The sequence below is a fragment of the Lates calcarifer genome, linkage group LG8 (assembly GCF_001640805.2).
Source record: "Lates calcarifer isolate ASB-BC8 linkage group LG8, TLL_Latcal_v3, whole genome shotgun sequence".
Lineage (NCBI taxonomy): Eukaryota > Metazoa > Chordata > Actinopteri > Centropomidae > Lates > Lates calcarifer.
This window is the reverse complement of record NC_066840.1, coordinates 4,651,363-4,674,836: the sequence shown is the minus strand read 5'-3', so window position 1 is coordinate 4,674,836 and position 23,474 is coordinate 4,651,363. Positions and strand designations below refer to the sequence as shown.

Sequence of the window (23,474 nt, the reverse complement as noted above, 5' to 3'; positions counted from 1 at the left end):
AACCAGAAACAACCAATTTAGATATTTTATAATTACACATAAGATATTTTTCACTGTAGTTGATCTGCTTGAAATCCTATGACCTAGAGAGCTGCTGAAAAAGGCCCAGAATTGACATCTCAACAATGAGCACCACATTTTTATGTCTACTCTTACACTTTAAAACTCTATATGTTTAAGATATAAATTGCACACAGAATACTTCTCTTCAAGCTTGATCCAGCGAACTGCACAAAAAGAAACAGAGGAGACAGAGAACTAACACAATAAGGAGTACAGGAGGTTAAACCTATTTGCTTTTATTGCAACACTTTGTCATTTTTCTTTGTAGATGGTCCATCGGTGCTGTTTAGTTTTCCAGCAGTATAAAGAAATATTAAACGATCAAGGCAAAACTATGTGGAGAGAAACTATTAATATGAGGTTGCAAGTCCTTCCTCGGTGCTGTGCCCCTCCAAAAAAAAAGAAGAAATCTTTCATTGATTTTACTTAGAGTAGGAGCAGAACTGACAATTGAAGGCTTTAGATTCAAATAAAAAATCAAATTCAAATAATTTGGCAAGTGAATGAGAGTAAGATTTAGAGTTAGAATATGTTCAAGATATCAAGTCTCTGGCTAATGGGATTTGAAAGCATCACTCATAGCTGTGTATCTGACAGCCAGTTGTTGTACTGATTCTGATATAATTTGGCTTTCTAGATATTATATCAGTGGCATCTGTGCTTAACTAAGAGATCAGGCTAAAACCCACAGTGGTGGATGTGATAACCTGTTGTTTTCACACTGAGCACCCATGGATCATCTGATAATTTCTCTCATTATGGCATGTAGCTAAATGCTGCTTGACATGTTTCAGGGTTGGGATCTAATTTGTTCAAAAATTGTGTCACTTGTTTTCATCACAGTGTTATTTAATTAAAGGAGTAGATCCACACTTTCATGAAAGGCACAAATATTCACTTTTGTTATATGTTCAATATAAGCTAGAGCCAGTGGATGGGTAATTTAGCAGAAAGACTGGAGACAGGGAGAAACAGTCTGGCTCTGAGGTATCACAATCCACCTACAGCACCTCTAAAGATTAACATGATCTGCCTCATCTGCTTATAGTGTAAAAACTACAAACTGTGGTTTTATGGGGGGTTATGTGCTGAGCCATTTCTTGGATTCTTGTCATCACTGTGAGGTTGCCAGGCAACCAGCAGTGCTGGTAGGTGGATTTTGTTGCTGCTTTTTGTTAAAGATCCAGGCTAGCCGTTTCCCACTGCTGCCATTCTTTATGCTAAGCTAGACTAACCATCTCCTGGCTGCAGCTGCACATCGATGCTTCTCATCTAACTTGCAGCAAGAAAGCAAATATGCAGAATTCCCAAAGTGTCAAACTATTCCTTTAAATCATAGTGGTCTAAATGGAGTGTATTTTGTAACTCTCCTGTGATAGCATGGGCAGCGATACTGAAACACATATGGTCAGTATTGGCACAATCAGATGCATGCATAAAAATTTAGCACAGCACTAACGGGTCAATGATTTATTTAGGGTTGGCCCTGCAGCTTTTATACAGAAAAAAAAAAAAAAATCCTTTCCTCATTGGGTAGCCCATGTCATTTTCAGGTTACTGTCCAAGCAATCACAGGAACATGAGGGCTGGATATGATCAGCTTTTTCTTGTTTTCAGGGGTTCAACACTATTGCTTCACACCATTTTGTCTTGTTCTGCCGTTTGTCTGTTGTGGAAGTTTCCACTAAGAATAATGTCAAATTATACCAAGAGCATATCATAAGATATCATACTGTATGTACTGTCTATTTATTATTGACCCCATCATCAAGCCTTGTCTACATGCTGAAATCTGTCTGTGTGACGTTGTGCTTTTATTTTGCCTTGTGATGCTCTTTCAGTCAGTTGAAGGAACACCTTCTGTTGCTCTAAATCTATATTGATTTGTCACTGCCTGCTTTTCTAGTGGTACGAACATAAAGCACTGTCAAAATGTAGAGCAGTTAAGGTTAGGGTGGACAGGACGTTGGCTGACTTTTTCCTCTCATTACGGCCAGTAATGCATGCAAAGCCATGGAAATTGGGAATGCTGAGATGATTTCTCTGTAAATCATATGAAAGGTTATAATAGCTGTACGCAGCAGTAGTGGGACAAAGTGCTATACAAGAGGTATGCTGTAATCAATACAAAGGCACACAGCTGCCATTAGTCAAACGAGTTACAGCACCCACCCCCATTTGCTGTGCCAGCCTCATCGACTGTACTGTGTTTTTATGTTGGAGAGTAACTCACTGCTTTTTATCTTTTGTTTTCTTGTTTTTTTTCCTTTTGTCTTGTTTTTTTTTATTTTATTTTGTATTTCTGTCCAATGTTGTTTACTCCAGAAATGAGGTCTAGTAAATATAGCAGTAAGTGATGTGGCTTCTTGTCTTGCTGTCTCTGTCCGTCTGTCTTTGTCTGTGCATGCCTTTCCTGCCTGCTGGCTTCTTCTCTTTCCTTCTGCCTTTGGTTCATTTTCTCCCTTCGCTTTTGATTTTGTTTGAGTTTTTTTTTTTTCCTTGTCATTTCTGGGGGTAACGGAGCTGAGGCTGTCTGAATTGTCTGTCTGTTACTGGACGGTACATGTGTCAATCACTATGACTGATGGCACTAATTAACTTATATCCTGGTTCAGCTTATACAGGACATGAAAATAATATATCTGCTCCAAAGTGGACATTACAGCTGACCCTATCTGTCTCTTTCCTTTTACCACGACAACTTTCTGCGCTGGCAGAGCTTCTCAGAATTGAATTTATGGGTATGGAACATTATTATTCATTTTGCTGTGCTTAAAGAGTTTGCCAAGATCCTCTCACAGTCACACATTATTGTGCCATCTTCTTTCTAAAACCAACAACTAGGTCTCTCTCAACCTGTCCCTCTTTTTCTCCTGCCCACTAACCTGGTTTCAAGACATGTAACCTCCTCTCTTTGCATGCTCTCTTCTTATAGTCTGACAAATTTAGAAAAATAGAAAGAGACAAATAAACTGGGAAGGATGCATTAATGAAATAAAGTGCAGAGGTATGAAATGAGCCTTGATACAAATCAAAGTTGTGTTTATTTGGACTTCGTATCAGAGCAAAAACTACCTTCTTTGTCCAAAAATCAGAGACTGTTTCACATCATCGATAAATACAAGTATCTGGCTCGTCCTCTGGGCTTTGGCAACGTGCGTATTGGCTTCAGCAGCCTGTCGAATAAAAACATGCAAGCTGCGAGTATTTTTGCAAAGTGTTGCCAAAAGCCAGTAAAAGGCCTGACCACGTAGTCTGTCCTTATTATTCTGCCCATGATTGACTCAGTGTCAGAGTCAAGAGCTCGCCTGTCCTAAATCACGATTGCTCTTGGCTCCACTGTGCCAGCGAGCTCGGCTTCCCATTTCCCTTTGCCTTTCTGTATCAGTACCCTGTGACACACACACAATGCCGGGCCAAGGCTCTCGTAGGCTTGTCAATCCCTACAGAGGCCCTTTATTTAGAAACTCTCCCCCTTCCCTCGCCCCCCTTCCCTCCCCTTCAGTGGCGTGTCTAGAGCAGTTTGAGGGAGGGGAGAGGGGGAAAGGTGAGGTGATGAATTAGGTAAAGAGGACAGTGTTTGATTTGCCTGCCCCTGCTTCAAACTGGTTTTGGAAATTATATAAATAAAAAAATCTGCTTTGTATTTTACTTTACTTTCAACCAACTTTCTTCCATAGGAACCACAGCTAGATACAGAGATAGTTTCAGTTCTCCCATAGATTGTTAATAGGTGCCACTGTGTTCAGTGGATGACTTCAGTTTTAATTAAAACTGAGAAGAAACATTAAGACTGAAACTAATAAAATTATTTGTGTTTGCGATGGTACGGTATATGACTTTGAAAAGAATGTATTAGCCTGCAGGGACTTTAATTTAGCCATAACTAACAATCCAAGGACCTCTATAATCCAGTTTCAGCTGATAAGGGGACAAAATCAGGCCAGTCTTTGGTTCATGGGCACTACTTTCTCCCTGGGCCTCCTCCTGGACACGCCCCTGCTCCCCTCCTGGCCCCCTTCTTCTCCCTCTGTCTACGTGTTTCTTCCTGCTCCTCCTTCCTCACCCCTTTGCCTTTTCTCCCTTTATCCTCCCCCTCTTACCCTCATGTTCTGTTCTGTTTGTTGCTTCCATTGTGTCGTTACACTTGCCATTCTGACACAGTGTTACACCACAGCAGGCCCCCAAATCTGAATTAACCCAGATACACCAAGATGGTGTAGGATTCACATAGCATCACCACAAACCTCTTTGAACTTAATCAGTTCAATATAAAGCAGTGCAGTGTAATCTGATCCAAATATGCTGTAGAGTGTTATAAATGTTCCCAAATCTTCTAAATATGTTGTCTGAAACATCTGATGTGGAATATTAATGATATTAGCTAGCTAGCTAGCCTTTAATGATTATCTGATTATCTGTTGCCAAAACAGTTTCAGAAATTATTACAATATTAATGGTGAGCTCTGGAACAACAGTTACACATTATAGCAATAATTCATACAACAATTACACTACACTTTTGAAGCAAAAAAAAATTTAAAATTATTAATAATTATATAGTAGTATTATATAGTATTAAAAGTTAACTTAACATCCCATGAAAATCTTGTTTTTGCTGATTTCCAGTGGTTTAACTTCTTACCTTGCTGTAGTGATGTTTAGGTGTGCTCCAGCACACTGTGGGGCGACACTTGAGAGAGGGTAGTAAAACGTTGCTTTTCAGAGTGATGTTAGGTTGCGGTTTTATTAAAAACAAAACAAAACAAAACAAAACAAAAACAAAAAAAAAATGAAACCTCATTTGCAGCAGGAGGTTTCTGATCAAAAAAGGCAAGTCACAGTTTTAGAAATACAACTCTTTATCCAGCCGTCTGGCTGCCTCAGTATGTCTCGATATCATCTGAGAGCCTGTTATAGGCTTTTGTGAAGAGTCAAACTTGATAGCATGCAAAAAACTGCTGGAACATATTTAAATCAAAATACAGATCGCTACATCACTCTAAATAATGCCAAAAATGAAATGCAAAACTTTCCTGCATATTTCTAAGTTTTTCTGTAGTTTTATCTTATTCCCAAGCCACTGTGGTGTTAACACTTTGAACTAACAACTCTTCTTTCATTTTTGTTTTTCATCTGAGTGACTTGTTTGTTTTTTTTTTTGTTTTGTTTGTTTGTCTGTTTTTTTTCATCCATACTGGCATGATGCATTCAGGTCCCAGCTAGTGCCATCTATAGCTTTACATCCCCATGACCATTGTAAATACACTGGTATAGGGACAGCAGGAAGTCTATGTCAGGATGTAGGTTTACATCTCTGCTTTTCATCGTAATATTTATGAGTTTGTAGCATTACTCCTGTGTTGTAGTAGCACTGTATGACTGTAGTACAGTTAAATCTGAAAGACATGTGAGATGATAGAGCAGGAGTTGTTGTAGAGACAGCTCAGGGGATAGGATGGCAGCAGATAATAGTGAGAACTGTTTCTGTAGTTACCATCAATGGAGAGGCGCTCATGCTGTATTTGTGTGTGTGTCTGTGTGTATTTTTTTTGTCTGTTTTGTGTGTCTGCAATACATGAATGTGTGCGTGGATGTGAACACGTGTGTGTTTGTATGTGCGTGCGTTACCATCCACAGAGGCAGAGGAGCTCTACCAGAGGCGGGTGCTGACGATCACAGGCATCTGTGTGGCGTTGTTGGTGGTTGGCATCGTTTGTGTGGTGGCCTACTGCAAAACCAAGTATGTGTCTTTGAAGAAAAGATCAATTACTTCCCCATTTATAAAAGGCAGCAAACTTTCAAATTAACCTAATGTGAGAAAAAATTGTAATGAGCTGCTTCTTCTTATGCTGTAAGCAGTGGAGGAGACATCCCTTTCATAAATAAAAGTACTATTACAACAATCTAAATGTATGAAATCTATTTAACTTATACAAAGTAAAAGTCCTTGTTCTGCAGAAAATATCCCCTGTGAATGATATATGTTATTAGATGGATACTGATGCATCGAAGTAGCATACTGTCATAGCTCTTTGTTCAGTGATCTTAAATACAGTTTGATAGTTTAGTAGATCCCAAACCTAGGGATCTGAACCAATGTTCCCTCTAAGCTGCACGACTGCGCAATCGTGCACTGCTCCCGCTTTCTCTGCGCACAGCAAAACTATGTAGCGCATAAAATTTGTGTGCGCATCTGATGTTGCTCACAGTGGTCCAAGGAATTCTCAGGGAGTTTGTGTGTATGCTCAGACACATGAAAAATTAGGGGGAACATTGGTCCGAACCCTTCTATGGGTCAAAAGATAAATCTGAGGGGTTGTGAGATGACTAATGGAAAAGTAAAAAACAAAAACTAATTACATTTATATTTTTATTCACCAGTCTATTCTTTTTTTTGTGAAACACTGAATACATTAATCTCAGTGGATGTCAAACCATCTGAGAAGTTTAGGAAAGTTTAAAAATGAATGAAGAGAAGTAAAAGAAATATATCCCTCTGAAACTTTGCTGCAGGGTGAAAAAAAAATCTAATTGTTTGTTTAATACAAATACACAGTTAAATGATATGATTCACCTCACTTATTCATTAAAGCCACCTGCTGAGGGTGCTGAGAGAGAGTGATGTAGTGCTTTGATAATATTACCCTGACTATAAAATGATCATGTGATCAGTAACAGAAGCAAAAGAAGTGATGAAATAAACAGAGAGATAGGGAGGAGTAAAGAAGACAAGACCAATTATAGTAAGTAGCAAAAATATATCAGTCACTGTCTGTAGATTAGCACTTTTGCCAGATCACTTATTGTTCCTTCATCATTACCACCTGCCCAGGAAACAGAGGAAGAAGATGCAGAGTCACCTACATCAGAACCAGAATCAGTGTGTGGAGCAACCCAACCGCATGCTGGCCAACGGGCCCAACCACCCTGGGCCTGGTCCTGAGGAGATCCCCATGGTTGATGTGAGTCCAAATAGTAGAAACACACAGCAGAGGCAGGTACAGGTAATGCTATGGTCAGGTTTAACTGATTAACTGGAGGGAAAATCATGTTGAGTTCACCCATGAACAACCCTGCACTTCATGCTGAGAAGAAACCCCACATCAGGTCATTGCAGCTGCTTGTGAGACAGAAATGAATAAGTATGGTTACTTATTCATTTCTGTCTCACAAGCAGCAACAAAATTAACTGGCCAGATTGAATGGAAACGTGAGGAAATGTTAGTCAGTTCATGGTAGCAGGGATAGCTTTTTTTTTTTTTTTTTTTGCATCTTCTTTTATCAGAGACGCTGGTTAAGCACAAAGTTGGTGCCAGGTTGGCTGCAGTTGCCAAACTGTACCAGAGGCATTTTTGGCATCTGTGATCTTGTTTTAGCCTCTGGTAGCCAGCAATAACAATAACACAGTGCAACAATAGCAGTTAATTTACATTTACCTATAAGTTATATAAGTTCGGAGCAGATAAAAGTCACATTTTGTAAGGCTGACTTCACTTTTCTATCAAAGTGCTACTGAAATAAAGCCAGATATATCAGTGTTTTAAATTAAATATAACTGACCTATAAATAGGATTTTGGTGTCAAAATGTTCAGAATCCCCACAGATATTCATTAATGTTAAAGCAGGGACAGAAGAAGAAGAAGACAGTAGAACTGGATGTAAATTTCATCTCAGCAAACTGCAGGAGCCTCAGCCGGTCCATGTCTCTTTAGGTGGGAATACTGATAGACTTTATTTAGCTTTGTCACTTTGATTTAACTCCACCAAGAAGGCTCTATTAGACTTCAGAGCAGTTTTGCCTCCAAAAGAATCTTTGTGTAAATAAAACTGATCCACTGACAACAGAGGGAAATATGGTGCCACATCGCTGACAGACGTTACAGAGAGGGCAGATAACACCTACCTTCCTGTTGGAGACATAATAGGCATGAGTCAGCATAATGGCAATAGTGAAAACACAGTGAGGAGAGAGAAATGATGAGGAGTTAAAACAGATATATACAATGAAACCTCTCTTAGTTTGATGTCAGTTCATATGTGTGTATATACTTTGTTCATATTTATTATGTGTATCTGTAAAAGTATGAAAATGTGTTTTTATGTGTGTTTATTGCAGTACATCTCCAAGAGCGTCCCTACAACAGAGTGTGTGATCAGCCACGGAGCTGAGGGTGCAGGCAACTACGCAGGCAGCCGAATGTCAACCCGCTCCCACCACTCTACCACTGCCTCTCATGCTTCCAGGTAGACCTAACACACACACACACATACATACATAAATCAGCATGTGCATGTGCACATGTGAAATCATAAGAAGTCCTACAATCCTTATTTTCCTTCATGTAAGACCTTACACATTGTTGCAGCTGTTGAATTCAGCTCCTGTGTGTTGGGGAGGTGGGACAAATCTCAGAGATGGATAAACCTGGACAATGAAAACTAGCTGTGTAGCTAGATATCACCAGGGCTAAGTAACAACGTGTTTTGTGTATGGGTGAACAAATACTTAAATGCAAGTCTTTGAAAACGTCCAGTGATTTTGAGAATTTGACTTTCTGTCTGTGTAGTTATTGATATAGCACATAATTCCACAAGTGATAATATTAACTGGGTCAAGGAGAGACAAAGTCTGGAATCACAGAGACTTGCATTGGAAGGTAACAATTGTGAAGACGGTGTTGAAAAGCCAAGACACTCCTGCCAGGATTTGAAGCTGGTACTATTTGATGTAACAGATGTATTATCGAAACACCACAGCAATTCAAGAATAGCTTCACCACATTGTAGCTCAGTTACTACTGCACAATAAAAGTGTATCACAGCACTGCTCCTCATAGTAGCCCAGCAGTAGCTACAGCCCTTGCTGTAATCACAGCAATAGCAAAGCCCACTGCTACTGACACATCCATTGTCTAATCACAGGTAGCTACAGCCAGTCATAATAATAAGTCTCTACAGGTTAGCTCCAAAGATACAGGCTTGAAGCATTTCAGCCGCCATCTCAGCATATTTTTAAGTGTCATCATAACTATCTTAACCATCATGATTGAATGTACACTACATATATACATTACTTTCTAGTTAAAATACATCTACGTCTGTGTTAACTTGACTGCTAAACTGTCGTAAAACATTTACCTGACACCTGTCAACTATGAATCCAACTAACTGGTTTTAGCACCACAGTCAGGCAGCTCTGAATCTATCTGCATGTTCGGTTTGTCGACACTCGACTCTCATCACTTGCCACATCAGCTTTGTCTTGTCAGAAAAGGTACAGAGTCAGATTGTTTAGAAGAACACAACACATCAGCTGGTTGCTGATTGTCAGTGAGATCAGTAATACAAGCAACTCTGCAACATACACACTTAGTTTCAAAATGATCACTTGTTTACTTGCTTGATTCACTTCTTTAAGTCTCTTTATTTGACAGTGCCACATAGATATTTTTTGTGGTTTATTCTTGCCCAGCGTTCATTTCTCCTCAGTATCCTCCTGCCTCCTCAGTGTTATTGTAACCTTTTAAACTTGTTCTGCTAACACCCACACCTGCAGACATGAGGAACAGACATGGAGCATGGAGCGAACAGAGAGTATGAACTCAGACTGCCAGTCAGGCGGGCTGTCCAGCTCTGTGGGAACCAGTAAGTGCAGCAGCCCAGCGTGCATGGCGAGGAGGGCCGCCCACTGGGGCTGTGCGGACACTTCTGGACCAGGAATGCAGTACGGGGATTCTTATGACTCTCTAAGAGACTCACCTCACAGTGACAGGTAGGGAAGGTGGTAATGTGTGTGTGTGTGGGTTTGTTTTACCCTATTTGTGGGGTCTGAAAACCTGGTGTATACTTGTGGGGTCTGACAGCTTCATGGGGACCAATATGTTGGACTCCACAAGTTTAAATGGCTGTTTGAGGGTTAAGACTTGGCTTTAGGGTTAGAGTTGAACATTTAGTGGTGATGGTTAAAATTACTGTAAGGGGCTAAGGAAGTAACCCCGCAAAGATAGGTGTACAGGATGTGTGTGTGTATGTATGTGTGTGTATGTGTGTAGCAATAGTGATGGTGGCTGGGAGGGGGTAAATTCTTCCTCTGTGTTTGCTCATGACTCTACAACACTTTTGCACTGTGGAGTTATTTGTCACATGCAGTCCCTCTACTCTTTGGCGACCCCAAGTGGCAGTTAATGCTTAAGAATTTTTCAATATGTGAAGGACTTCATCACCCATATACTCTTAGTAGTACAATGACTTTATAAATCAGTGTTATCCTGGCAGTTGCAATCTTTGTCAAAAAGAGCACTTGCTGATTTTTGTTGATGTTTTTGATTTTGTTCATAGAGGAAAAATATTAGTTGTTTCATTACTATTATTCCATTAAGTTCAGCTATTAAAGAGTCATGTGTTTTTGACTGTTTTAAGTAACTTTGGTGTTCACATTTTGGGAACAGGCTCTGCATTTAACTATGATAATGTTACCTGTGTACAGTATCATAGTACAGTTAGTTAATATTGGACATGAATATCCTGTCGAGAAGCTGTTGGTGGTGTGCCGGCACATGTACCGTAATGTTTTTGATATTCTGGAGACTGACTGTTGGGGTGGTAAGGTGGTTGACACTGTCACTTCATGACAAAAATGTTCTGCGTGCCAACCTGAACCGGCTGGCTGCAGTGTTTCTATTTGGAGCTTGCATGATTCCTCCTACAGCCTAGAGACTTGCAGGTCAGGTGGAGTGACAACGCCAAACTGCCCGCAGTTGTTAATATGGTTGTTTCTCTTTGTGTATTAGCCCTTTGACTACCAGGCAACCTGTCCAGGGTGTTACCCCTCCTCTTGCCCAGTGCACGCTGGGTAGAGTGCCTGATACTGATTAGCTACTGCTATCAGTCCAAATCACAAATTGTGTCTGCATCAGAGAAATGCCTCCCATCCCACACTTTTGTTTCCTACTGATTTATCTCATGACCTTTCATTTCAAAAATTCCTGTGAGGTGTATAGTAAGGTCACTCCAATCAAAAAAAAAGCTACTATACCTTTGTGCCAAATTAAAATACATATGAAATGCTAAATTGAAGTTAATTAATGATACATGCACTCTTTATCCCGATACTCACCAACAGTCAGTTTTTCCTTTTTTGTCTTTTTGGCATCTTTTATTGTAAAGCAACACAGAGCAACACAACAGGTAAACAGTAAATTAAGTGCATGTGTTTCGAACAGCTTGTTGAGCACTTGGAGCTGTCAGTGCAGTTTTAAAGTTGGTGTATTTTATCAAACCAATTAATTATTTGTTACAAATATGGCTTTGTTGTAATTCAGACACTGTAATAATCTGTTGCTGTGTTTTCCAGGTACGTGTCAGCACTGACCACGCCAGCACGCCTGTCTCCAGTGGAGTTCCACTACCCCCCGTTGCCACCCCAGGTGCCCACCTTCCAGATCACTTCGCCCAACACAAGCCACGCCCTCTCCTTGCCCCCTGCTGCTGCTGCCTACCACAGAGATGACGACCAGCCGCTGCTACGATGCCCTGATGTACATATGCAAATATATTAAATACTCTACAAGGCAAACTGGACTGCTGCCGCAGGGTGATGGTGACAACATGCCATCAGTTAATGGATGGGGCTGATAATATTCTTTTTCTACTGTTAACAAATCCAATGGCAGCCATGTGTCAATCCATCTCTCAATGTTTTGCAACTTATATACTTTATTTTTTAAAAGGCTAAATAATTTACCAAAACAGCAGGGCAGTGTAGGTTTTACTTACTGTTACTCACAGAGAAGTAAATACTGCAGTGGTACAACAACAGTGGCACAGAGGAAAAAAATATTGTATGTTAGCATTTAGTTGGACAATACTTGTTAGTAGTCCCTGTGTTGGCACCCACCCTGCTGAAGTTCCTTTGAGCTATCACAGAGGAACATACACATACAACATACAGTTAAGTGAGATGATGTAGATTCTAACAAACCCTCCGCTCTGTTTTCTGTCTTAGGATGGAAGTTTATACAGGCAGCCCCGGCGTCCGCGGCGACCCTACCTGACGGAGAGCACAGGAAGTCTACCGTCCAGCCCCTACCGTCTCCCTGACGATGAAGCCTATGAAACCACGCAGGAGTACGCCTCATCACGGGAACCCATCCGGAGCCGGCGCCGCCCGCGACGCAACCGCCTCAACGGACACATCTCCCAGCGTTCAGCGGGACTACGGGACTACAGCTCACAGAGCTTCAGCCAGTCGGAGGAGGAAGAGGAGGAGGAGGAGGAAGAGGATGCTCTAGGGGAGAGCACACCTTTCCTTAGTATGCAGAACATGAACGTAGACCCGCCCTTAACGGTCCCGGGTTTCCGTTCGTCATCTGGTGCGGACACACGGACTCACCGCGGGCTGAGTCGGCCGGGGACGCGCAGCAACGGGCAGAGCCGCGCCTCACAGTCGCAGCGCTCCAAGGCTGACAACATGCCCCTTTAAGACTTAACCTTCCCCCGAACACCCACCCATACACCCCAGCCACCCCCCACCCCCTCCACTTCACACACCCCCCTTCCTCCTACACACAACCAGTGGACTAGAGACCTGCACCTAGGAGAAATATTTTTATTTTGTATAACAGACAGATATTCTAAACAAATGAAATATTTATTTTCATTTCAGCAAAAATTGTCTACTAGCTAACAGCAAAGACTTTTTTTATAACGGGGGGGAAATATTTATATGTAAAGTTTTTTGATTTACAGCATTATGAGAGATGAAAAAATAAGAGAATTACGTGCCAATTTTTTCACGAGTTAGATAAATAGAATAATATTGTGGTGCCTTTTGCTGTATGCTGAAGTCGGAGGTCCCATTGAGTTTTTGTAGCCTTTCTTATAAAGACTCCTCGTTTTTATAGAGACCAACCCTCTTCCTTCCTTTTGCTTTGGTTTTTTCTCTGATTTGGGATCTTCCTCTTTTTGAACTGTGATCTGATTATGTCATCATGCAATATTGATTCCTCCTGTGTAAAAGGTGTCTGTTTACATGAGTATGATCCACGCGATGCGCTCGTTTCACAGGGACATTTAGTCACTGACGCAACCGGATGTGTAGGGTAGTTTTCTCTGATGATTTTTGGATGAATCTTTCCAGATGAACACACATCGGTCATTTATGTCCTTGTTTGCTGCCTGTCAGTCATTTGCTGTTATTTCTGTGAAAACAAGAGTGTTAGGGAGCTGTTGAGGGAAAGTGACTCCAGATTCCTCTGTAGGTGTTCAGGGTGCTGCCATGACATTGGTGGTGGTTGCAGTATGTTTGTGTGTGTGTGTGTGTGTGTGTGTGTGTGCACCTCATGAAGCCTCATTTGGTTGGCACCTCCTTTCACCTTGGAGAGTGTGGTCTCTTGTTTGACTGACATGCTCCTCCCACCAATCCTCACGCTGCCAGAAGCTCCATTGCACTGTAAGAACCTCCCTCACTGGCCAGGGAGCTGCCGATCCAAACCGAACCTAACCAATCCAGTTGTAATCCAGCCTGACTCTGGCCTCCCGTGGACTGCCCAGCCCGCCCGTTTCCTATGCCAGCAGCTTAGAGCCGCACTGTGTCTCAGGACTTCCCCATCACATCACAGCCAAAAGACTCAAAACAGAGAGAGCACGTCATTTCAGTCACAGTTCAGTCCGCAGGCCAGATCCACATCCCCTCACTCTCCCTCCTGTCCGTACATCAGGTTTGTTGCGTTCACTCGTGGCCATGATTAAGGGAGCGTGGGTAAAAACTCTTGGAATCAGAAGGGAAATTCAGTTGCTTTTTTGCTTTTTTTACTTTCAAAAGGTTGTGTGTGCATGTGTGTTAGTGGGCATGTGTGTAGCTGTGTGTGGGTCACGATGATGACGATGATCAAAAAACTTGGAGACCACATCTGTTCGCTCTGATACAGGGGCGTAGCTAGGAATTCTGGGCTCCCCTAAGAGGAGGATATCGCTCTGGGTTCCCCCCTTTTCTTCTTCTTCTTTTTTTTAAACACTAATATAATCCTACTGGAAACTTTACGGGCCCTCTCCAGCTGTGGGCCCCTAGAATCGCCACCACTTTTCACTCCCCTAGCGATGGCACTGCTCTGATGGGAAAAATCGCTTGTGGGTCACTGCGTGCAGGTTCACACTGCTAGAGAGCGAGTTTCTGAGTCTGATTCTACTTTTTCTTTAGCTCACAGCCAAACAGTGGTATATGATAATACTGATTACTGCATCCTTGATTTGCATTCCTATACCTTTATTGATTGAACTTCTTTTGCTTGGTCATATTGACTGAATGATCTGTTATGTGTCTGTCTCTGTCTGCCCCCTCCAACCCACATCACCCATCCCCTCACCTTCATGTCTTTCTCGCCCCTTTATCAAACCTTCCAAAGCAACTAGCAGATGGATTTAGGTCCCATCTCCAGACGAGTAAAACTGAACAGCACACTAACAGTAGGCTGATCACGTCAGAAACTCTTCCACCTCAAATGCGTATACAGTACATCAGGTTTAGAGACCCTTTCAAGCTCGCTGAGGAAAATAATACTGTGTCAGATACAATATATGTCCCTATTAGTGTTAATTTCCAATAAGTAGAGTCGTTTTCCTGTTTGTTTTCTTTTTTCACACAGGAGATGCATGGATCACAGATATAGAAAGTATCTTAAAAATGACAAAGAGCCCTGCAGATTCAGGGGAATCATACTAGAAATATATAAAAACATTTTTTGGGTTCTTGGCCCAAAGGTCTGGCTAGTTTTTGTCTTACTATCACTGTAATCAATCTGGGATTTGCAATGTGGAAATACTGCAAGTGAGGGTAGTGTGCTTCTAGAGCTAGTTGAAATGTTAACACCCCCCACCCCACCCTCTCTCTCCTCACCCTGCACTCCCCCTTTCGCCCTCAGCGTATGCACATACATACCGACATCATACATAATGAAGCACACACTGAGACATGCACACAGACACACCACGCCTCATATGACACACACCTACACATCTACACACACACACACACACACACACACACACACAAACAAAGCCCTTCCATGTTTGTGTTTGTCAAGCAGTTTGCCTTTGTCTTTTTTACCTACCGACTCCCTCACCCCTCTCTTTCTCTTTTCCCCCTCCCTCCCCCTCTTTTCCCCTATCCTCTCCTCTCACCCCCCACCCTTACCCCCACCCCCTGCATGTCCTAGTGGTACTGGTAGTTGGGTGCATGGAAAAAGCAGCAAGCAAATCGTTTTTCCACTCGGTGAAAAAAATAAAAATGTGTCTTCATTTTAACATTCAGCAATAAATCCCCTTCTCTTCATGTCCATCATTCTTGGAATATGCTAGAAGATTTTTTGCAAGTTTTATCAAAAACATATTACTTGTAAAAGAAGAAAAATCCAAAACCACCCCTTCATATGAAAAATAAAACTTTATTCCTACCATTTTGAAACCGTCCTGTCATCTTTGCAACTAAAAAGTTTTTATATAACAGATTTTCTTTTTTTTTTCTGTATTTATATAGAGACATGTTGATAAAATCAAGAAGCCAAAAGCCAAGGTGCAACATGTGGACATTGAGAATAAAATTAAAGTTGCAAAGACAGGAACACTAGATGGCAGCATAGACAATGGTGACTTCTCTAAACTGTTACTAAACAACTTGCAATAGTTCATACATATTACAGTATGTACAATATTACAACTAAAATATTTTACTGAAAAAAATCTGTTTGATTGTAAAATTATACATCCATCATGTCATGGATGGTCACATTTTTTCAAGCTCCGTTCACATACCAGCTGAACCATACTGAAATGCTTTGTCCCTTCAGATTGCAGCAGAGGTGTCATATTGTGCCCCTACTGGTGGCATTTTTACCTTTATTAGTGCAGACTTAACTTGAAATGTCATGCATCAAAGGTCCTGGGACTCAAACCAGGTATGCTGCAATTATAGAGTCAACATCTGACCTCCTTACAGGCAGCTAGGACATTCAAATGTTTCTTCAGTTTGTTCATCCATCAGATGATTCAGAATCACTTTTCAGTGAAAAACAATGAGTGTTGAGATGCATCATCCCTTCCAGTGTCAGAGCAGTGGTGCCTAATTATTTTTTCTTTTTCATAAAAAAGGACACAAACACATATAGTAACACATGGTTAGAGTAGGTTAGTTAATTAATTGATTAACAGTGGCACATATTTGTGTCTCATTATAATCATTTGCCCATAGCTAAATATTTTATGTAAATGATGTTAATTCCTAATACAAGTGATTTCTTGATAACAGAGAACACACTACTGCTGTTGTTACCTTTCTTTCTGATAGGTTCCAGCCAGTTAAATAAATTTGCACCTGGATGATATTGACTAGGTCTGGATTCATCAGTGAAACCATGAGTGGAATTTCTTGTCGTCAGAGGTGTTGCAACACCAGAGTTTCAGAATTTCTGACACACACTTAAGGCATTTCAAGCTCAAGTCCCTCTTTATATTTCCTGTTTGACTTGATTGCTGAATGGCTTTGGGGTCATGAGTCTCAGAGATTATATCACTTTGTGTAGGAGGAAGCTGCTCCCCTGCCAGATCAGCAACTAATTTATGTTCAACTTTCATTCAACTATTGTGTTAAAGCTGGCAAACTGATGTATGGGTTGACATTATAAAGTAACAACAACTAAGTTTACACATGCAGTAGAGATGGGTCTAGAACATAGTGGCATTAACTGTTAACAGCTAATAACAGATATTAAAAGTTATGAGTTTGCTTTATATTTGTATTCCCTCTCTCTTGTATGGATTGTTGTATTTTCTCATGTTTATGGTTGATTCCACCTTCAGTCATCAGTGGAAAGGGAATAACATGTCAATCCTGTTTGCTGTCTTTCTGTTAATGGGTGTATCCTTTGTGTGCACACACCCAGCTGTCTGTGTATTTTATGTGAAGCTTTTCTGTGCTCAGTCAAATCTCCTGGAGCTACAGCGGTCACATTGGTCAGTAGGCCACAAGAGTTTAGGCTGAAAAAGAAAAACCTTCTCAACTGATTTTCGTTTCCTTTCAGTTTCACTTAGCCAGGAATGGGGTCATCCAATTACTAGAATGGGCAATCCGCTTTGGTTATCAAAACAGATGTTGTGATTCAGTGCTTTATAGATAAAGATTGAATTGAATGAGGGTGCCTTCAGTTAAAACAGGTAAGCAAAGAAAACTGCTCTCTTCATTTATATTTCAGCACTCTAAGAGAGGATGAGCTCAAATGAGTGTAAATAAAATGTAATTACAAGCAGTGACTGTAATTTTAAATACAGTGCAGATTCTCTGGACTGTGGTCATTTGGATCTCATCTGCTGATATAACTATGTTTTACTCCTTTTCAAACTGTGAATAATTGGCTCTCAGAAAGTCTTTTCATCATTTTAAATATAGTCAAGTGTGAAAGTTCATCCTTGACCTTGGGAACAGTAGATGGCAAAAACAATCTTACCACAGGGTCAATTTAGTAGCTTATCTGGAGCTTAATCATGCCACAATTATTAGTATTTTGATACTGTTTTTACACAGATTTAAGATTTGTCCAAATTGACATGCTGTTTGTGTATTTGCAGTTAAATGGCGCGGTGTCACTGTCGCTGGTGTAATGTGTTTATCTGCATGTGCAGCCCATGCATTTGCCTGGTGCTGCTGTTCATCTATGCCAGTATAATGGTGTGCATGGACATGCAGAGCACCATCTCACCATCCAGGGTCATAGAAGAAGATCGTTTTGTGGCCCCAGGAACTTTGAGAAACAACAGCTTTGCCCCACTGCCGAACACTTTCTGGAAGCTCCACTGGCATGGAGATGCCTTTTGGAACCATCTCCAACTGTCCATCGACCGCCATTTCAACCCCATCCTGCACCCCAACACCAAGCTTGGATTTGATGATAGCACCCTACTGAGGCAAAGTTTCTCTGAAGTTATCAACCTGGATAGCACGAAGAAAAACCTTGACAAGCTGCCACAGCACATACAAGAGTTTGTGGGCTACATGAACATTAGGGACTACGCAACCCTCATACAGCCAGATGGTGTATGTGGAGCTGGGGCAAAAGATGAGAGGGAGCCTCCGCTGCTTCTCCTGGCCATCAAGACAACAGAACTGAACTTTAAGAATCGGCAGGCCATTCGACAGACCTGGGGCCAGGTGGGGTGGATGGCAGGACAGAAGAGGAACAGTAGCAGAGGAGATGAAGGTGGAGGATACATCCGCAGGGTGTTCCTGCTGGGCAAAGAAAACCCTGAGGAACTGGGTGTAGATTTATCTGAATTATTACAGATTGAGAGTCAACGATATGGAGACATTCTACAATGGAATTTCAAGGACACATTTTTTAACCTCACCTTGAAGGATGTGCTCTTCTGGGACTGGTTCTCACGTTCCTGCAGCCAGACTCGGTTTGTCTTCAAGGGAGATGACGATGTCTTTGTCAACACCCCAAATATGATAACCTACCTCCAGGAGCAGCTAAAGAAGCCAAAAGCACACAGGACTATGAAAGACTTCATGGTTGGAGATGTCATAGGTGCAGCCATACCCAACCGAGTCAACAACTCCAAGTACTTTATCCCCGACACCTTCTACCAGGGCCTCTATCCTACATATGCGGGTGGGGGAGGGGTGGTGTACTCAGGCCTATTGGCCAAACGCCTACACAACATATCTAAAAGGATTCACCTGTTCCCCATTGATGACGTTTATGTAGGTATGTGTATGATTCGGCTTAACGTTTACCCCATTCACCACGATGCCTTCCTCACATTTGATTTTCCTGGAAAGGAAAAGGAGGAGCGGTGTTCATACCACAGAATCCTACTGGTCCACAAACGAAACCCCAACCAGATAATTAAACTGTGGGAGGATGTAAAAAAGACACAGACACAGTGTCAGGGTGTACCTCTGAGGAACGCAGCAAAGAAGGAAAAGAAGGATAAGAAACCAAAACAAGCAAAACTCTAAGACTATCCCATGATTTATGGCAAAGTTTTGTCTACTGAAGAATAATTGGCACTATAATATATAATAAGTTACAAGGAGGTGACATTGTGTTAACTAATTTCTGTATTTATTTTTTTATTTACTTTAGGCCTCTGTGTTCTGTAGTTATATTTAATTACATTTAACAATGTGAAAACCTTGGGGATTTATGTACAAAACAGTTGTGTTAAATGTAGTCACTGTTAAGATGAGTTTGACTTGACAGTGGTTGAGCCAGTTTTGCAGTGTTGAGACTGGAAAGGTCTGGAGTCTGTATGTTTACATCATTGGCATAAGATGAGCTGCTGTTAGCCAATCAGCTTCCAGCGATGTTTTAAAGTCAAAAAGGGGCTCCACGTGTTAAGCTTGTGATAGAAAATGCATGACAATCAGCCAGAGTGATGAATGTGTAAAGTATGTTTGTACATTACTGTGAACTTTCTCTGGTACTTTTATCTTCAAATTAGCTGTGAATACATGCTTTTCTACCTCTGTGAAACCAGCTACTCCTTTATGACCCTCCTTTCCCACAAACTGAATTAAAGTCTACAAGACTCTACAAGATAAAAGTCCAACAGACTTTATTTTCATTGTGCTTTACTCCTGCAACTAGTATTGGTACAAAAGCAAATGCAGAAAACCACTTTTAAGCCGTTTAAGCTGTTATCATCTACGTGCCTGGGTCCTGTGATGAACAGAAGCACAAAAGATGAAAAAACAATGTGGTCATCCCAACAAAACTCATAGACAAAAGGTGGAGTCTGGGGCTTATGACAGGGGTTTGTTTCCCCATGAGCAAAGGACCTTGTATTAATAGTCACTCAAACAGTGAGGCAGACACCCAGGACCGTTAAACAGTATCTGAGGTATGTTGCCTGACTAATTTCTTTGTTGCTTTCCCAGGGGCGAAATGTGTCACGTACGAATTTCCAGTAGAACTGGTTTCACTTGTGGTAGAAAGAAACTGCTCAATGGCTTAACATCTAATAATGTGAGTTTATGTTTTGTTAAGTTAAACTTTTAGCCATACCCATGTTACATCTGCAAAGTTATTTCGAGAAGAGACATAAAAATAAAGACATTAAAGACAAAATGTTGAATTGCCTGAGTGCAAAACATGGAGATATTAAACTGAACTGATGTAAAACACAGATCAGAGTGAATTCATGTCCAAAACGTTTGTCATTACACAAATCAACATCAGCAACTGAGTCAGGAATGTTAGTAAAAGAGGCACAAAGCAGTCACAACAATGATGAAGCGTGATACATATCACTTGAAACATCTGTGATATGCATGCCCATATAAAGTTGTGACAAATGCTTGTGACAGAGTAGATACTTGCAGTGATTAGCATGACTCTGTGAAACTGCAGAAAGGGTCTCATTAAGTTAATAGAAACATCCCCCAGCAAACTGCTAATACCAGAAAGGTGTTTAAAGTTACACCTCCTGTAACAAGTAAGCAAATAACTCAAAAATGACAGGGGTGTATCTTACCTAACATTGACAACAATGCAAACATTTATTTTGTCTCATAGAGGAGGCTGAACAGAGACTCAGTTTACACTGGTATTAACCTGCAAATGTACTGTATTGCCTGAGAATATAATGTCCTGGCAATACAGTAATGGCTCCACTGGAGGTCAATATATAAACATGTTTTAAGAGAGGAAAAGAGAGATGACAGTAGAAAGTTATCCTACACTCATGGAAAATCACAGGATTCTTATTCATTTTCTGTTAAAATTCAACTTGCTGATTCATTGATTTTTTTGGTTAACAATTTTACAAGCAGGACATATTTTATCCTTACTTTGTAAAGTTCAAGTCCACTGAGTGAGTCCAGCTATTTAGTGTCTCCAACAGACTGTCAAACAACAGCTGCTGCCTGAGGATCATCACTGTTTCAAATCAGTGATAACAGCAGCACAGCCGAGCACACTGTCACATGATTTTCATAGCTCTCTCGCTCTCAATTGGCCACATTCTCTATTTGTCCTCATCTTCCTCCTCACTGTCCTCCTCCTCGCTCTCGCTGTACTGGTAGTTACAGCGGTTGGTGTTAACAAAGAGGTCGCTCTCATCATCCTCAGAGTCACTGACTTCCTCTTCCTCCTCCTTGTCTTTTTCCTCCATCTCATCTTCCTTTTCCTGTTGTTTATCTGTCTTGTCCTGCGCTGACGACTCCTCCATAAACCCCTGTGGCCTGGAGAAAAGGAACAGAGCATCACAACACACTCAGAAACACTGGCCAAAATAAATACTGGTTGTGTGATGTGTTCCTATATGTCTTTGTGTGTGTTCCCACTCACCAGAGCTGTTGTTTTTGCAGGTACTGAATGTGATCTTTGTAGAGGATGAAACTGATCTCTGCCTTCACCTTCTCTCCTTCCTCAATAGGATCCACAATCACATAGTCACCTTGAGGATCAGAACGCAAAGACAATAGTGAATCAAAAAATAAAGGTCATTAAGCCACGGCCTTCATTCTGAATATGAGCATTCAGCCTCTGGCCAGCAGAATGGAGTTCCAAACACTACACTGAAACTGTTATCTCAAAGATCTTCAATAGCAGGAGTTAAATACTGTATCAGAAGAACTCTACATGGTCACAGAGCACTTTATAGAGGATGTGGGTTATGCAATATTGCACATCAGTTTTATTGGTCTTATTGGTTTTACTGTTGAATGTATGAACTTGGGCTTTTACCATATGAATAATTGTAAGGATCCTGCTGAGTGTGTTTAGAGATCAATGTTTTGTGATGCTGAGCCCATAAAAAGTTTCCTCAGAGGGAAAGTAAAGCATCATTTCATCTCAGATAAACAGAGATCCTTTTTCCATTGATACACAACATGTTGTCACACAAGTAGCTGATATTGTCAGTTTCTGTTGATATCACATTAATATCTATTCTCATGATAAGACACCAAATGCTACAATCTCAACACTGAAGACCAGATCAAATTTCCCCACATGTAACCACACTGTGGTAGTTCAGCTGAAGAATATATTAATTAAAATATATCAGACTGATTATATTTTTGCAGTGCACACTTGGGCCTATAGAAAATTAAACACTAAATTAATTAGTTTTGATTAATAGAGACCAGTGCTGAATATTTACATGGCATTTCTCTATTGAATGCTTACACTTCTTTCCCTGTTCTCAGTGTTTTCATCAATAACCAAACTCTTGCCAAAATTTTCTTTGTGTTCAGCATAAATGTTACAATTTTTCCATTTACCGTTACTGAGGACATGACTATAACCAGCCAGAGAGACAGAATGAACAGAAAAAACATTATTTATACTGATGTTTACACATCATAATTTCTTTTTAATCAAATCATCATCCATATTTTGCAAGTATAATCATCTTTTAATCAAGGTAACAAGAAGGGATATCAGTTGTACTCCATAATCAACATATTTCCATCAATCTGATCATGGAAACACAGTGATGACCATGACCAGATTCTCTTACTTGTTATAGTGGGCACTAGCAGCAGTTTAGCTGGCTGGTTGACAGTGTATGATGTCTTTATCACTCTATAATAATTGATCTATACATTCTGCTCCGTCAATTACCTCTCTTGATCCAAATGTTCTTGCGGAACTTGGTGGGCATGCTCACCAGGAAGGTCTCGCCCTGAGCCTGTGACAGTTTCATGGAGGTTGTTACCACGGCTACCAATAACCTACAAGTACAGTTAGAGGATGGAGACAGAGTTAGAACAACATCCTGTTTCTTACTCTGATGTGGTGACTGTTTACTGTAAATGTGTTTAATCCAGTGCAGTGTGCACACTGCTCACCTTCACAATCTGCTGGTTTTCTGTGGGCGTGACAAAGTCTCCAAGGACCTCCTTGACAACGTGTTTGCGTTTGGTGGCCTGTGACATTATAGATGCTTAGCTTCAGGTTCCTCCGCCAGCTGAGAAGAGAAGAAAATGTGTGGTCAAAGTGTTGATGCACGACATTGGAAGACAGTAAACTTAACAGGATAGTAACAGGAAACTCAAGACAACAATCAAAAGTGATCAACATTAATTGATAGCTGAACAAGCTAACAGTAGCTAACTTAAAACGTATCCCCACGCTCAGTCATGTTAGCAGGTTACATAGCTACCTTGAAAGAGAGAAAGGGGTGACTGTATCTCCTCAATGTAGAATATGAGTGTGGACAGTTCGACGGCAGCTTGAAATCACTTGACACGTTGAAATGTTTTATCAGTAAGGCAAAACCACATGCGTTCCTGTTTTCTGACAACAGCAAATGTTGTACTTCCGATGTTAACCGGTTCACGCTTTTCAAAATAAAACTCGCTGTCTCTATTTATTTATCTGTAGGCTGAAGGACCATGTAATGACGG

At 40.9% G+C, this 23,474-nt stretch overlaps 3 protein-coding genes across 3 annotated transcripts in view; 2 read left to right on the top strand and 1 right to left on the bottom strand.

Moving 5' to 3' along the window:
- Positions 1 to 15,527, top strand: part of nrg2b (neuregulin 2b) — a 53,954-nt gene extending 38,427 nt beyond the window's left edge. Inside the window, exons 6-11 of the mRNA XM_018669684.2 lie at positions 5,704 to 5,806; positions 6,899 to 7,028; positions 8,184 to 8,311; positions 9,624 to 9,839; positions 11,421 to 11,604; positions 12,072 to 15,527. Of these exons, the coding sequence (XP_018525200.1) occupies positions 5,704 to 5,806; positions 6,899 to 7,028; positions 8,184 to 8,311; positions 9,624 to 9,839; positions 11,421 to 11,604; positions 12,072 to 12,548 (1,238 nt within the window). The 3' untranslated portion in view covers positions 12,549 to 15,527. The remainder of the gene's footprint in view (positions 1 to 5,703; positions 5,807 to 6,898; positions 7,029 to 8,183; positions 8,312 to 9,623; positions 9,840 to 11,420; positions 11,605 to 12,071) is intronic.
- Positions 15,528 to 17,024: 1,497 nt separating this feature from the next.
- si:dkey-160o24.3 (N-acetyllactosaminide beta-1,3-N-acetylglucosaminyltransferase 2) lies at positions 17,025 to 20,245 on the top strand. Its single transcript, XM_018669715.2, has 2 exons — positions 17,025 to 17,272; positions 17,684 to 20,245. The coding sequence occupies exon 2, from the start codon at positions 17,688 to 17,690 to the stop codon at positions 19,074 to 19,076; it is 1,389 nt and encodes a 462-aa protein (XP_018525231.1). The 5' UTR covers positions 17,025 to 17,272; positions 17,684 to 17,687; the 3' UTR covers positions 19,077 to 20,245.
- A 349-nt stretch (positions 20,246 to 20,594) lies between these two features.
- eif1ad (eukaryotic translation initiation factor 1A domain containing) lies at positions 20,595 to 23,398 on the bottom strand. The gene is given in 6 exon segments (XM_018669726.2): positions 20,595 to 21,302; positions 21,409 to 21,517; positions 22,690 to 22,756; positions 22,758 to 22,799; positions 22,917 to 23,035; positions 23,231 to 23,398. Coding segments are annotated over 5 exon segments (522 nt in total). The 5' UTR covers positions 23,004 to 23,035; positions 23,231 to 23,398; the 3' UTR covers positions 20,595 to 21,085.
- Between the last annotated feature and the right edge of the window lie 76 nt (positions 23,399 to 23,474).